This window comes from Charadrius vociferus, unplaced genomic scaffold (assembly GCF_000708025.1).
Source record: "Charadrius vociferus isolate BGI_N301 unplaced genomic scaffold, ASM70802v2 scaffold593, whole genome shotgun sequence".
Taxonomy (NCBI): Eukaryota; Metazoa; Chordata; class Aves; order Charadriiformes; family Charadriidae; genus Charadrius; species Charadrius vociferus.
Window position 1 is genome coordinate 1,785,242 of NW_009647739.1, and position 16,772 is coordinate 1,802,013.

The 16,772-nt window shown below is 43.3% G+C and overlaps 1 protein-coding gene across 1 annotated transcript in view; it reads right to left on the bottom strand.

Moving 5' to 3' along the window:
- ADCY9 (adenylate cyclase 9) overlaps positions 1 to 16,772 on the bottom strand; it is a gene marked incomplete at its 5' end in the record, with an annotated part of 89,613 nt that overhangs the window by 9,374 nt on the left and 63,467 nt on the right. Inside the window, 4 exons of the mRNA XM_009881961.1 lie at positions 1,104 to 1,252; positions 4,308 to 4,467; positions 12,405 to 12,613; positions 15,799 to 15,901. Coding sequence (XP_009880263.1) covers positions 1,104 to 1,252; positions 4,308 to 4,467; positions 12,405 to 12,613; positions 15,799 to 15,901 — 621 coding nt within the window. The remainder of the gene's footprint in view (positions 1 to 1,103; positions 1,253 to 4,307; positions 4,468 to 12,404; positions 12,614 to 15,798; positions 15,902 to 16,772) is intronic.

Genomic DNA, 16,772 nt, shown 5'->3' on the forward strand with positions numbered 1-16,772 from the left:
AGCTGACTCCAGTCCCAAGTTATTTTTTTTCAAGTAAAGGTTTTCTTCCTACAGCCCTTACAGCCACTTCCAAATTACAGTTGTGAACAGGAGTGACTTTTATTCTCCCTGTCTTTTTCTATATAAATCTGATCAAAATTAAAAGAGACTATTGAAGATACCTGAAAAGGGGATAAAAAGCTAAATACTCACACAAACCATGTATCTGCAAACTCTTTTGGGTTTGCTTGTGGTTTGTTTTTCATGTTTTTCACCCTGTGATTCAGCAGGCCTCTGAAGAAGGGTAAAAGGAAGGGCTTTTGATAGCAAGCAGAATAATCTAGCATCAGAAGTCCTTGCAAAGTCCACACTATGGTCAGAGTGCCAAAGGCTGCGATATTTCTTAAGCCACTGAGAAGTGCAAGTTGATTATAAAATTTTGACAATAGGAGTGGATGGCTGGAAGGAGTCCCTTGACTCTCTTGGCAAGAAAATAGAAGAATACCGCAAACAACTTCTCCTATAGGGAAAACTGCTTATCAGAGGAAAAAGTAAAAAGCCTTAAGGTTATCACACAACTGCATTAATTTGATTCCTCTGGTCACTGCCTTGCAGCGTCCGCTGAAAGGGCAGGAAAGTGAGAAAGGAAACGAGGTATTAGAATCCTATTAAATCCAAGCACCTGCCTTCCACAGCGCAAAACGCCTCGAGGAAGGAAGTGGAAGAAAAGACACATGGTTCCTAAGGACAGAAATAAATCCAGAGGGGTGTGGGAGAACAACCGGACTCTCTGGCACCACCAAATGCCTCCAAAATTTCTTTATAAAATAGATTTTCAAGCAATCAGTGAAAGGCAATTCTGTGGGTTTGGTAAGTATAAGCGTGCCCTGGAAACACCTCACTTAAGGACAGAGCGTCATTTCAACACAGGTTACAGAAAAGGGCCCCTCAGATATCGTCCTGAAATCCCTCAGAAAAACATGCAAAACTCTTCCCAAATCGAATTATTAAGTCTGAGATGCTGCAGAAAGACATGGCAGATACTAAAATCCCATGCGTTGGCAGAGAAAACCAAATTTGTTCATCCAAAACACAGTCCGTGAGTGCTAAGGTGTGATGCTCACCTGTCTGGGCACAAGGAGACGTAGAGCAGAATGAGAAGCACTGCTCCTACTACGGTTGCCAACAGAGATCTCATCCAGGAGCTAAGCTGGCAGAAGTTACAGTACTGCACAATGGTGATCAGAATCGCGCAGCACATAAACATGGTGTACTGCAACAAAGAGAGAGAGCGCGAGTTAGCTTCTTCGTGCTGACTGGAGCCCTTCCGCACATCAATGCCAGCGTAAATTAAAGAACGTGTGATATAAAAGAGAAGGGTCTAATTTTCTCTGTATTATATGCACGGTAAGTAACGTCTCACGGGGTCTGTAGCAGGAGGCAGCACCTGAAGATGGAGGTCTTCCCTTCAAAGAGCAAGAAAACTTTTAGCACAGGTTGTTTGTCACAATTTTCCCTAGACGGAGTTTTGTATTACTGCATTACACAACCGTTATTTCAGTAACTTTCAACACCTTCAGCTTACCTTTGCAAACAGCTCAGTACCTCTTCTTCTTAAAAAAAAAAAAAAAAAAAAAGAATAAAAGAGTAAACATTCATGGTAATCTCCTCTCAGATACCGGGGTCAGAACCCGTTGCTTTTAAAATGGATGTCTGCATTGAGAATGTGGAACACGTCCACCCTCAGAAATTTCACCCAACTGCTTACCCTTAAAAACACTTCTTAGAGGACAGTATCATACTGACCAGCAGCAGGTGAATTCAGAAAAGAAAAAAATCTGCTTTGATAAAAAAAGGCAGGCACCAGTCACTGTCAACTGATGCTCAGTAACACCACCACTTGTGACAATTTGAAAGGACAATTTTCATAGAATCATAGAATGGTTTAGGTTGGAAAGGACCTTGAAGATCATCGAGTTCCAATTTTAGATTTTCTGTTCCAAATGCCCTATCTCAAAAAAACCCAACCCCTTCCCCTTCCACATCTTTACTGGATAAAGCAAAGGAAGGGCAGGATGGATATATTCCCCAGAATGCCTTCATTTCCCTGAGATACAGTCTTACAGTGGTCAAAACTCTCAACCCGATGAGCAAATTTTGGTTTTATCAAGAATACTCACGACCATCCAAGCTAAAACAGAGAGCCCACAACTGCATTATGGAGTTCTGTTCTAGCTACATACTGTGTTTTACAGTATCAAATGATCATTCTCTCCCTTTCATTCTCGCTTTAAATTTGCTTTACAGCTGAAGCGCAGAGACTGCAGATTAGCAATACTGTAGCATAACAAATAAGCATCTGATACCGAAGTAGACACGGTGTATGGGGAACAAAACGTACATAATTTACCATTTTTAAACCACAAGCACAGTTGTTGTTTCTTTTTTTTAATGACTCAAAAATGGATAAAAAGAATTTCAGAAGTGTCCATAAAACCCCCAATAATTTAAACTTACTTTTTTTCCCCCCATTTCAGGTCTCCTAAAGTGGCAGAGCACTGGTTCTCACTCCAAGTGATGCCCCAGCATGAAGCCAGCCTATAGAGGGTCAGTAAGTGCTGTGTTTTACTATGTACGCATGGCTTTGGAAAGTTTTTTTTTTTTTTTAATATTGCTGGTTTTGTTAATTTTTATTTTAATTATTTTATATCCAGGGAGGGTATAAAATGCTATGAATTAAAAAAAAAACTTCGCAAAACCATGTCATAGTAAAATATGACACTTACCTGACCCTCTATAGATTGACTCCATTTCCTAGAGCTCCGTGACTGTTGAACCACTGAGCACAAGACGAGTTGGGACATCTCTTGGAGAGTGAGCCAATCACCCCACGACTCTGGAGGACCTGCAAGAGGAAAGAAAGCAAAGTTCATTCTCAGTTTGGCGATGAACACCAGGCCGCCGCCTGAAGCATTTAGACTAACAACCTGATCTGAACAGGTGTCGAGAAAACACTAATAGAACTGTTCTTCTAACATTATTTTTAAACGTTTGGAGAGATGATCGAGGATGGTGATGAATGAGATGATATAAAAATCAGAGGATAGATCTGAGAGATCTGAAGATTTTTCAGCTCCCTTCAGTGTGAGGAAGACATTCCTACAGTGAGTTTACTGGTAGACATAGGGAGGAGGTCTATCATCAAAGTGGAAAAAAAAAAATAATTTACAGCTTAAAAATAGTTAACTGATATTCACAAAAGAGCTGCAGAATGGTTTTAAACAATAACGGATGTGAAACAATATCGAACACATTCTTCTGTGACTGTGATAAGCGTGGAATATATGTTTAAATCAGGAAGGAATAAAAAACGTCTGGGCCACATGTTCCCATGAAACAAACACTTCCCAACACTCAGTAATAAAGTGTGAGAGGAAGAATGACAAGGACCTGGTCGTTACCTATGCCCAGAGCCTTGAAATAGCAGGAAATTTGTGAAACAGAATTCCCTAAAGACCCTGGAAAGGAAGGACTGTGCACTGGGCTACCCAAGAGAAACTCGCAGAGAAACAAACTTTCATTTCTGGTTTGAGTCCATTTTATTCACAACCAGCTTTTAAACATTGATTTTTATGCTACAGTTAGCCTTTAAATTAAACTATTCTCCCCCCTCCTTAATATTTAACCCTTTGTTCCCCTCTTTTGCACGCTTTTATTAAAGAAGACACCAAATCCCCTGTGAACCTTTCTGTGGCTAAATCTGCCGATTTCTTTCTGTTCCTTTTCAGAAGGCAGCTACAGCGTGCCTTTAACCAGCCCCGCGGCCCCTGCAGGGCAATGGTTTCCACGTACTCAGAGCCCTCTCCCTTGACTTTCTCCATCTAACTCCTCCAAGAAAACCCATCCGCTGTTAATACTGCTCTCGCTGTTGAGATTCACCGATGTGCATGCACAGTTTTTAAGTATACACAGCGTCTCCGACTACGAACTCTAACTCACAACCAGAATAAATGCAATGAATAGCCTGCGATAGGCAACTCGCGTTAGCTAGAATAAACACCCGCAGAAGCGTTTGGGCTAAGAAAAAAAAAAGCAGGTATGTAGGCAAGCATATCCCTCTCCTCTTTTGTATAAGAGTTATCAAATAAGCAAGTGACTGTATTTACATAACAAACTAGGCATTTCATCACCCACAAAAGCCCCATCCCTCTAAGGGATCGTTATCAAACAGATGTAAAGCACGAGGGAGGTGAAGGAAGACGGCAGGCAAGCAACGAGCTTTGTTCGATCCAAAACGTCAGATTATGAAACAGAGTTGGACAACTTACATGTATATTTGTTTCAAAATCAGAGGTGAAGTGTGAAAAAACTGCAAGAGCTGGGAGAGAAACCAGGATCGCACCGAAAAAATGTCGAGGCAGCCAGCCAGATATCACCTCCAGGAGACGCTTGGTGCAAGTCATCACCTCCTCCAGAAAGAACGCCATTCTGGAACAAATGAAATCACAGATCCAGGCATTAATTTCAGCGCATCGCTTCATACGTCTAATTTACGTGTAATAATGTAACTTCAAATCCTTCACTTGGACTCTACGAGCAATCACAGCACGTTACATGCCACAGCACCTGTTGGTAATTTTGGGAAATAATCCACCTTTGCTGAAAGACGATGGGTTGTTCTCTCCGGCAAGGGAAGGAGAGCATGTGGGATGGTGAGCTTTGAGAAAACAAACTGAAACCCAATTACTGAAACCCAGTTTTCACTTACTTGGAAGGTAAGCGTAGGAAAGACTTCTCTCCGTTCCTAAATATTGAGCCTTAAAGCAGGTGGGGAGAGGGGAAGCTTTTACAAGTTAAAAAAAATGACTTACAGTAAGAGCAGAAATGTTTGAAAAGCAGGGCTGTGGACCCTGCTAACACGGCAGTCACCCAGCACCCGTCCAAATCCACGCCACCTTAATGTTACACTGCAATCAAAACCAGTTCTCCCAGTTCCAACCACCCCGACAGAAGTTCCCGTCTGCAGCTGGGCTCCGTTCCCTCTCCTCAGGGAAGGGGAAGAGGAGTGTGAGCTGCGAGCTGGCACCCTCGGCGGGCAGCAGAGCCCGAGAAGGGGTTGGGATGAGCACCTCGGAGGCCAGCTGGCAGCCGAGAGGCTCCTACGCTCGCCCGGTGGGATCTATCACAGCAATCCAGTTGGCTCCGCACAAGGCACGCGGGGAGGAACGGTTCTTGCCTCGAGCTGCGGGTAAAACCACGGCCCAAAGCTGCGAAGCGCCGAAGGAGCCAACTGGAAGAGGTTTGGAGAGCAGCTTAACAGAGATACCTCGTTAATGAGAGCGCTTCTAATTGTCCAGATGAATAAGGAAAGGTAAAAGGATGCTGGAGGACATTGCACAGAAAACGTCTATCTAGAGAAACAAATCCTTAGAATAACTTCCTTCTTAAAGCTCAAAAGCATTAGTCACTCCACAAAAATTGCAACTGCTGTTCAAGTTTCTAATTATTTTTATGAAGACATAAAAAGGTAACGTAGTACAGAGAGCTTCAGTCAAAGCCAGTACATGTGGATGTATGTAATTATCAGAATTAGTTCAGGCAGGTAAATCCGCTGTCCTAACAGGGGACCACAGCTGAGCCCAAACAGTAAATAATTACAACTTTTTTTGGGCAGAGATGCTCACAGTTAAAAGAAAAAAAAATATATAAATACAACATACAGTAAATATTAAATTCATAATCTCCACAGTTACACAAAATATTCCATATTACTTGTATCTTTTAAAAGAGAAAAGAAAAATCCACTGATTTTTTAACACTGCTGCCTAAAATACAAGGTATTATGCTGGATAAAAGCCCGATACAAACCACAATAAATTTAAAGCTCTTAATGTGAATTTGACACTTATTCCACACACCTTTAAATATGTATCATTTATGAACGACACTTTAATTCTCTGGTCTAGACTTCCGCGAATTATGCAGCCTCAAGCTTTTTTTTGAAGCTTCAAGAGCTCTTCTCTAATTTAGTATATTGAAATCTAGAAATTATACTTAAAAGCATAGAAAAGGATGAATTTGGGGTAACAGGATGGAAGACGCTGCAACGCACCGGGACCCCACGAGAGGGCGCTCACAGATTTGCTAGTTCCCAGTTTAATGGCCTTCCATTTACACCAAAAATTATGGCTACATTTCAACATCAAAAAGAATTCCCAACAGAGAAATGAAAAAAATGTATATAACGCAAAATGAAATTCTTAAAAAAGCTCGACAGAGTAAGAATTGGGGTTTCAAATGTGTCATATACTCTCCTGACTGAGTCGCCTCTAACCTCAACGACGGAGCTATCCCTGCCTCCAGTGGCAGCCAAGTCAGCCCAGTATCGAGTACTTCTGGAAATGCCACCCAAGTTCATGCCTCTAAAAATAAACTGCAATTCTCCCAAAGCCTACCAATTAGGATTAACATTTACGAGGCCGAACTATGAGAAAGGAAAGTGAAGCGGGGTGCAAGGCAGAGCATCCCCGGGCTGCCCCGGCAGGGTGGAGAGCCCAGAGAAGCCGGTCTCTCCGAAGGCAGATGAGCGACACCTCTGCCCACGCTCGGCGGCATCTTCCATCTCGCTCCCACGGAGGCTGGCACAGAAACCAGCTCTGTGGCATGCAAAGCGTGGCAGATACCCAGTGCGGCTCATGTCTCTCACCCCAACCCACACAACGCGACTCCGTGGTGCAGACAGCTTGGGTTTGTTTTTTTTTTTTTTTTTTTAACTTTTTTTTTTTTTTGCCAGGCCTCCATGCCAGGACAAATTCTTGCGGGAACTATAGCAACAAATCCATCAGCGAACCCGATCAGTTAATCCTGCGATGAGGACACTTCTTTATTTAGGGAGCTGCGTGTTTCAAAAAAGCTACTGCAAATTCCAGGACAATGCCACATTTCTCGTGATAATGTTTACCTTCTTGCATTGATTTTTATTTTTTTTTTAAATTTTTTTTATTTTGGTCTGGTATTTATCCAACACTGTGCACTCTGGAATTAAAACGATTGAAATCTCATCCTTCACAAAACAGGGAAAGCCTGTGAATACAGCACAACCCTCCCATCGCAGGAAATAAGAAGTGCATTAAATCCAGACAGCAACGAGAGCTGCAGACAGATTTAATGGCTACAGGGCAGTATCAGTAAATAATGCAGTGTCAGTGGGTAGCTCAACAGGGCTTAAATGCTAAAGCATCCGAGATGTTTACACAAGCTGGAGTTCAAATTAGTAACTTGGACATAAATGATTAATGGGGAACGGGGAATGTTACCATCATTTCTCTATTTACTGGCAGTTTAAAATCAATTCCCATCGTTCAAATCACAAGCTTTTGGCATAGCAGCAATTTGGTGGGATATTAAATACCAAAGTCACAGATGTTAGAAATAAATAAAGGCAAACAGAATACATTGTTTTCCCTTGCATGAATACTCTGCATCAGTCCTGTTGTTAACAGAACCGGTTCATTAAGCTCTGGTTGCAGAAAACAACTTCTGCTGCTGGTCGTTAGGAATTTAAGAAGATCCACCTGGCTGGCCACAGGGTCCCGGCTGCGGACAGCACACGGGTGTTACGCCAGCAAGCCGGGGAAGGTGACGTGCCAGGCAAAGGCCAGTTTTCCTTAGGCAGACAACAGCAGTTTTCTAATCTACCGTTTTTGATTGTTCTTCATCCAGAAGGTATTTCTGTGCCCTCTAGAAAGGTACTTCTGAATGCCCAAAGCGACTTATCAAGTGCTCCCACCTCCCACTCTTCTCGACTGAGCCGAACCAGCCGCTGTTTGCCCTCATCTCTTCACCCAGAAGTCTCCAATGAAGGATACTATCAAAAGCAACGCTTTTTTTTTTTTTAATGAACTTATTCATAACGAGATTTACTCAAGAATAAGACCTAGATGTCAAAAGTATCTAGTTAACAAAAATCCTGTATTTACAGCTAAAACAGTGGGCAGATGTCTTCTACCTGTACGCCTGCAGCGGCACTGCTAACAACGCCAAGTGAAATCTCCCACGCTGCTGCACGTTCAGTGACATTTCCCAAGGTATTTTTAAAAAATAGCAGAACTTTAAGACCTCTTACACTTCAGCTGAACTCCTGAAAGTCAAAGCGGTCACATTTCAAGGGGGCAGAAGGACATTCTTTGCACTACATTTACAGAACAGGAGATGACACCTTCCACATGCTTACAAATGAAGCACCATTTTCGGCGTGCAGCTTAACGTGATTAATTTTAGAGTGGCACTCGTGATAACAGTGGGATCCTCATCTATAGATACTCCAATAATTTATTATCAGACACTTCAGAGGAATCAAAACATCCTTCTCCCTTGTAAGCTTTGCTCCGTGAGGACTTCTGCTCTTCTAGAACTTCAAAGTTTTAACTCATTTCTCGTACAGGCAGCGGTAGCGTTCTCCTCTCCCGCTCCTCCAGCTGGACTAAAGGTCTTAGCCACAGGAGCTGTAGCAAGTACTTCCTAGGCCGAGTCCTGGATTCAATTAAAAGTTAGACTGATTTAAAGGCAGGGTGTTTCGCATCACGATAATGAAAATACAATGAGAAACTTAGGCAAGAATTTTCTGGTCCTAAAATAATCCCTTTTCCTGAAATTCTGGGATTGTGCCCAGCATTGTAGTCCAATCTCCTCCCTTCAGATATCTCGGTGGTATTCTGTGATTGTCATTTGGGATGACATTTCTGCACAGGAAGTTCTGCACCATTTCTGTGCATAATGAGTGGTCAGAGTGAGCAGTCCTCACTTTGAAGATGATTTGAAGAGGAAAAAGACCATTTTCTTCTTTCTGCTCAGGGGAACCGTACAGAAGCGTATGCCTCAGGTTGTGGAGACTGGAGTGGCCCAGAAGCATATTTTATGTATTTACTAGGATGTAAATACATACTATAAATTCAAAACAACAAAAAACCCCACCCTCCAAGCCAAAACAAATACCTTCTCCTACAAAGTCCCCCCTCAAATTTGCCATTGCTGTTGCATTTAAACCTGAAAACCTACCAGAAAGCTTCTGAGATTTTCATTCTACAGGGGACTGCTCTTTTTGGTGTATAGTATGAGGTAATTTTCAAGAATGTACCTGGGGTAAGATCTACTCAGATCTGCAACCATCCTGGTTTGTACTTTAAGAGACTTGCAGAAGCGTTACCTTAGATGCGATGACCAGAGTTAAGCCAAATACAAGTTATACCTCATTAGTAGAGGAAAGATTGTGAACGTGAGCCCGTGGTAGCAAGTTCCTGAGAACCAATTGCTTGTAACTGTGGAGTAACTCCAGATGGATTTGCAGACACTTCCCTCCCACCTAAAGAAAGGAGCAAAACAACTCTCACTTGGACGACAGGGGCTCCAGAAGCAAGGGATAGCTGGTGACTCGATTCCTACATCCCTACTCCTCAACTGCCAGCTTGACGGAGAGGGCAGGGGAGGGCAGCAATCGCTCACCCCATCCAGCAATTCCCGCTTCCCAAACTAGCCAGGAGTATTTGTGGGATCTTGAGATTACTGGTCAGCTTGACTCCAATGAGTGCAGCAAGTGTGAGCGACCACCCCTCATCTGCACCCGTAGCAGCCGTGCAGGAACCGCAGTATTCCCTGCACGCCCAAACCTCCCGGGAGTGCCCGTTAGGGTAACGACAGTCCTGCGTGCTGTCAGCACAGTGTCTACTAAAAAATCTGTTACTTCTATGCCAGGTGAGTTTTGATGGGTGCCTGCAGGTGTTCTCCACAACGTGAGATGTTTCTCAACCTGTTTATCAAATCAGAATGAAGCACAAAAGAATGATCAATTTTAAAATACATATATACTTTAAGACTTCGGAGTCATCCAGAAACACTTGCTTTAAATCTCACTGACACTGAATGGGGCATCCAAGCCAGCTTAGGAAGTAAAAATTGGGCTTCAAGCCAGCACGGTCTCATGAAAATTCTAGAAATGTCAGTGACAAAACCAAATAGTGTCAAGAAAACATTATAAAGCCACTTACACGCACTGCAGTAACGGCCCAGGCTCACTACCAGAGAGTGTGGCTCTCAACAATGAAGTTCAACCTCTGTACAGCCGTACACGGCTCAGAAAGACAAAACTGCTTTGCAAATTCGTGTCTGTATAGATAGCATATTGAAAACAACAATTTTCCTTCTCCTTAACAAACCCATAAACCCCCAATTATGGAACAGGACCAAAATAAAACCTTAGGTACCTACATATAAAAAATTCTAAGATTATAGCAATCATTTTTATAAATGTACAAAATAAGAAAAGGCAAATGCAATGCAGCATTGGAGAAAAAGTGGGAACAGTAACCAATTGAAAAATACTAAAATGGGATAAAAATTCACCTGCAAGGTGAATGCACACAAATTTTCTCTAAACATATCCGGGTAGCACATATTAGCTCTTCCACGAAGTGATGGCTGAGTTGTTCAGAGTGGAACAAATTGAAGGATACAATGGCATGGCCACCAAGCCCAGACTACCTGCTCGCTGCTGCCTTCCTACTTTCCTGCCCGGTGCGACAAAAGAGCTGCCCGGGCACACAGAACTGACAGAAAACCTTGCTCCCATCCAAGGCATAATACAGAAACTGTTCCGCAAAGAGGAAAATGCATTTCTGGTGCAAGAGAAAGGACAGAGCAACAGTTAATCCAGTTTAGGATGCACTGGAGTGACAGTGCTACCAATTCAGAGATTTCCCGGTATGGGCCTTAACACTTTCTGAATGTCTAGATTTTCTAAAAACGCCAGAACTACAATATGATTCAAATTGCAACAATCAAATACACCTCCTAAGAAATACTATCCTTAAAAAGCGTTTATCCGCTGTTCATAAATGACCTCTCTCTACTCCTGAATGCCAGCTTTCCTGTAAATACACTCGCATACACTTACACCGAGTTACGAGCTTGCTTCAGTGACTAAAGTACTAATTTGGGATTTTTTACCTTGACCCTGAAAAGTCAAAATAAGAGCGCGAACTGCAATCTCTTGCTTCTTTTGAAAGAATTCTGCAAGAGCAGAATTGCTTCTAACTTGTAGTTATGAAAGCATTTTAACTTACACACACCTGTTAGGTTTGCAGAGCTACAAGTGAGGACGCACGTTTCCACACACCACCCTTATAACACGCTCTTGTGGCAGAAGTGAACACGGGGGATGAGGAGGGCAGAATAAACTCGCTCTCACAAGTATATACAGACAAACAACTTATTATTAGGTCTATCATCTGGGTTAATAACAGGTTACATGTGGTATCTCTACAAATCAGCCAACACACCCAGGAGAGCGTGAGCTTTACTGAATGCATGCACAACTGCAGTCTTCTGCTGCGCTTGAACGCGTGGGTAACTCCAGTGCGCCTGGGGAAACCCCACATTACGCAGGAATTGCACTCAGCGACGAGTTACAAATGCCGGGGTAAGGCCCACAAGCATCCTCCAAGTCCAGGATACCCATCCTCTGGGTGTCCGGGTACAAACCAGGAATGAGGAGTCACCGTTAAATATTGGGAATCTGCAGGTGCAGCCAAGCCTCCCCCCGCAGGGCACAGGAGGGGCAGAGGCGCAGGGACGTATAAGAATTTAGGGATTGGGGATTCTTCGCCGCCGACTGGGAAGGGGCAGCGTGGGGGCCGAGCACAGTCCTGCGAAGCCGCCCTTTCTGCAGAGACAAACTAGTGCCCTTCCCTTCTCCAGCAGCAGCCGACTGTCCCACAGCCCAGGACTCGGGGGAAAGGCTGACTCCAATTATGTGTCAAACGGAGAAAACACAAACTATTTTAATATTAAACCCATGAGACTTGAAATAGAGATCATTAAGAAAACTAATTCTGGACAGATGCAATGTGTCTTTGTGACTTTTGCAATGTCTTTTCTTTTTCTTTCCTTTTTTTTTTTTTTGAGAATAGGACTGATCTTTTCGTTTCAATAAATTATTTCAGTTTTAACACCAGAATGGTGTACTTCTATCTAGGAATTTAAAAGCAGGGTTGTTGTTGGTTTTTTTTTTTGAAGGACAGATAGAAACTTTCTGTTCGAATTCCCTCACTCTGACGGCGCCCTGTGAGGGGAGAAGATAGGCAGTCATGTGTGGCATCCCAAGGAACAATAAGCAGGGGCAGGCATGGCACGCAGACTCCGTTTCCTTAAGTGGCCTCTATCAGAGTCGCCTTTCCCTCCTCCACTTTCTGTAGCCAGACCTCTCTTTGCACAAGATCTGCCACAAGCCTTCTCGGCTTCACTAACACTGTTCTCCAAATATTACAGACTGTCCGGGCGAGCTCCCGGGATGCTGTCAAACAAAATGTTCCCAAGCCAGCCACCGTTTCAGTTCTCACTGCTATTTCAAGACTTTCTTACGCTTTATTTACCTAATTGAGATGACAAGGGACAGCACCTCTAGCAGGATGGCGATGACGAACACCGCGACTGCTGCAGGTGGTGGAGGGGATGCGACCATCCCGTGTTTCAGGAAACAGGTGATAGAGAGTATGAGGAAGACTGTGGTGGAGAGGAACACGTCCAGGAGCGAGCTGAAGGTAGCGCTGGCAAACGTCTTCACTGGAGCATTCCTTATAACCTGTGCGGAATACAGGGATTGAGGGAAGGGATGAAAATGAATAAATGTTATTTTGCAGAATTCAACTGTACCAGAAACAGCAGCTCACAAAAACAGATAAAGGAACACAGAACTCTTTGCCACTGTTTTGAAACAAGAAACAGAAGAGGTAGTTCAGCTCCCTGAGAATAAGTCCGTGTTGACAGAAAGCACTGACAGCACAGCCCCTGGGTCTGGGGTGATTGTTACAGAATATTACGATACAGAAATAAACCATAGGAAAATTGCCTATTCTATGCAAAGAAACATAAACCCCATAATTACAGAAGATAATGTTATAAGACTTTTTCTTCAAGGACTTTCATTTAAAATAATAATAGATTTTACAATAAGGCTTTTAGCTCCAATGGCTCTTCAAGAAAACCCTCCAAACACCACTCTAACAGAAACAGTTCCTTGCCTGCAGCAGAGTTCATATCTCCCTTTCAGACCAGATTAAAAGCAGCAATCGGGACGCTATGTAATCTGAATCGATCAGAGCCCAGGACACTAAGTTCTGCTCTTCCGTAACCCCTTACCACACGTTCCCATCCCATCTTGTCCTGGCCCCAGTGCTTGTGCAGCTGTGCTGTCTGCTACTTTGGCCAGTCCAGCTGAAAACTAGATCATGAGCTCCACATCCTGGCTTATGAGTGTTGTTATCTGCCCAAGGGACCACAGAAAGCAAGTTCCAAAGAAAAACAAAAAATCTGTTATCAATATGGCCACGCAGTAGCCCAGTTTGAGTGCTGCAGCCTTGTACCCTGCTTTAATTTGAAGATTTCGTTGGCTCCTCAGAACGCTGTCTGCACTCAGCAATATTGGGAAATGAACTTGTTCCTCTCATTTGTACCTCCCTGCAACCTAATAAATTCAGCTAGCATCATTTCTGTGCCAAAATTACCTTTTAATCTGAACTGTAGCACAATCCTGTTCGTCCAGACAGAAAGTCACATACATTGAATTAAGGAGAGCAGCACTGTATCCTAAAGTGACAGCATTAAGGGTGCCCAACAGTGTTAAGAAGGGCCTTAATTTCCAAACAAGAACAGGCTAAGCAAGCTCTTGGGAAGCGGAGCCGCTTGCAGAGAACAATCACAAAATGAGCAGGCAGTTGGCACTGGGTAATTAGAGGTGAATTCAGTGGTGTTGGAAGTTACTTTCAGCACCAGTTTACTGCAAGGCAATTAAAGAACCAACAGCGCTGACAAACCATTTCGCTCTCCAAGAGAAGATTTTTTTTGTTGTTGTTTTGGACCAGTGCTATGTTAATATTAAGGCTTTAACTGTTTTTTTGCCCCAATGCTGCAGAGTTACTATCGGAGAGTGAAGATTCCCATTTCCAGGCAGGTTTACATAATAATTTCCAAATTAATAGCTTGCCACTAACAAAATGCACAGACCGCATTCTTGCTCCTTCGTTGGATTTCCTATGTACCCACATTAATAGCTCAATCTGTATACGCTTCACTATCACTGCTTCTCTTCTCTTCCCAAACGCCCCATGGGAAAGAACTTGATTTACTATTTTCTGCATAGCGTGTGCAAATTTTGCAGGCTGTATCCGACAGGAAGCTTCTCCCCGTTATTGCTACATGAGCTTTATTCAGAGATACCACTAGAATAGTACGGATGAGTACAGGATGAGTGTGGAGCTCCTGAACAAAGTGAACAAACAGAACTGCAACACAACTATGCTTCCCTTTGTTAAAAAAGTAAGTTAGGTCTCTTTTGTAAACATTGGGAAACGAGCAAATAGAGGCTATTGCTAGGGACAACGTGACAACACTGCCCAGAACAGAAAGCAGCCCTGACAAGCAGCAGAAGCAGAAATCCTACCTGCCCTCAGATGTAGGATGTACAGGGAAGAAAAGAAATCCACGCTTACATTTATCACGATGCAATTCTGCCAGATGGATGACCCAAAATAATAGCTCAACACTACTGGCAGGGAAGGGCCCGTTCCCTGTCCTGAGGCCGGACACTTACCTTGTGCTGGCTCTGGCACTTGCCAACCTCTCTGTGAGCTGCTGGTTCAGTCCAGCGGAAAACTGACCCAGACAGAAAAAGAAAAAGCCCCAAACAGAAAAACAAAGCATGAATATTTTATGCTAGGCTAGTAAAATGAACTGGCTCGCAGCAGGGCCGCCGGATAAGCACCAGAGCCATCAGAAGGAATGGGGAGGAGTAGGAACAAGGAGGGGAGAGCAAATGCCCTCTTTTGGCAGCAATTTTTCAGCTACTCGTGGAAATGCAGCCTCAGCACTGACACCTAATGCCATAAAATCATCTAGGTTGGACGGGACCTTGAATATCATTGAGTCCAACCATCAATCTGTCCCTGCCAAGCCCACCACTAAACCATGTCCCTCAGCACCACATCTACCCATTTTTTAAATACCTCCAGGGATGGCGACTCCACTGCTTCCCTGGGCAATCTGTGCCAATGCTTGATAATCCTTTCAGTGAAGAAATTTTTCCTAATATCCCATCTAAATCTTCCCTACATGTTGCTATATGTAAACTTAAAACACCTTGCTAGTTCATATCAACCAGGCAGGACTACCTGGGGACTATCAGTCCCCCAGGGGGATTAAGGACTTCTTACAGTCAGTGCAGAATTTTGAGGAAGGCACCAAGTTCCTTACAATTGACTCACTGTCCCTTACAATTAGGCAGTGATTTGAACTGCCTGTTTCTGAATGCAGCACACTTACAGAACTTAAGACATTTGAGTTCAGAGCAGGTTTGGGTTCCAGAGGGATAACCATGAGGCTGTGACATGAACAAAAATCAAATTCAAAGTTACCATTCTCAAAGTAAGGATATTTGATGAGAAGGCAAGTAGCATTTGTCTCTTTACTTTCATCTTAGCATGGTTCTCTGGCCTTCCTAAGGCCTTAAAACCTTAACCTGAGAATGGAGAAAAGGCAGGTGAGAAGTAACTAGTGCATCTTAGTGGATTGTGTAAATGAATTTCCAGCCTAAACATTGGACTAGACTCGGGGCAGGGCACAAGACAGGTAAACTGAAAGGAGACTGTTTTCAGAGGCAGCAATACCAAGTAGTAAATCACACGCGACATTTCATGAGCTTCGCCATCCACTGCAATGAAATGTGTTGCTTTGACAGATTACAGAGGGAAACCAACACCAGGAGAAACACACCTCTTCCTGATAGCTCGTCCTGTAGGCCATCTCCAAATCCTGATCCAAGAAGTTCAGGCTCAGCTTGTTAATAGGTGGTTTAAAGAAGTAGTCTTTCATGAGGCTAAAGAGAAAAGACGATACCAACATCAGTTGATTCAGCTGTAACTCTTTCAGAGCCCCCCGTTCTGTGGTTTCTGTTTGTAGGGACGCTGGCGCTTGGATTCGAAGTACCTGTAGCTTTGCTTCGCTCTCGGTCACCAAGGTACCCCCTTATTCATATCACTCACCCAGTCAAAGGAAATACTTTACAAAAAAAAAAACAAAACAGAGCAAACATGGTATTTTCAGGAAGAGACTAACAAGTCCTTCGAGAAACTTAACAGCTACAACCGCAGAGGACTACAGATAATTGTAATTTAATCCAGCAAATAGTAAAGGCTAATTGCTGCTACAGAGGCACAACCTTAGGAGATGTGTGGCTGCGGGATATTTGTGTTTTAGGTGGAATTCTATCGTTCAAAGCAAGCCAAGGATGACAAAGGTGACAAATTGTTAGAAACAAAAAATATCATCCATTTTGGAAAAAGAGTGCTTTCTTGTTATTTCAAAGACACTAAAAGAACTCAGTAACTCAGCTGGGAGCATTCCCCTAACGAGAAACAGAAGCTGAGGAGACAGATATCTTACATTTACTTCTGAAAAGAGAAGATTGGAAATCACCAGAATCATCAACAAAGGCACTGACAAATAATGAAACCAGCTCACTAGGACTAACGAACCAGGAGGCAGCATCTACCAGAAGGTGCTTACGCACTCCTTCACCTTATCTTTCAGTGCCATGGGCAAAATCCCCAAACTAAACCCAAACATAAAAGAGGCCTCAATCACTAAAAAGGTGTTTCTATTCTATTCTATAGGGGAAGGTGTCCCTGCCCATGGCAGGGGGTTGGAACCAGACGATCTTTAAGGTCTCTTCCAACCTAAACCATTCT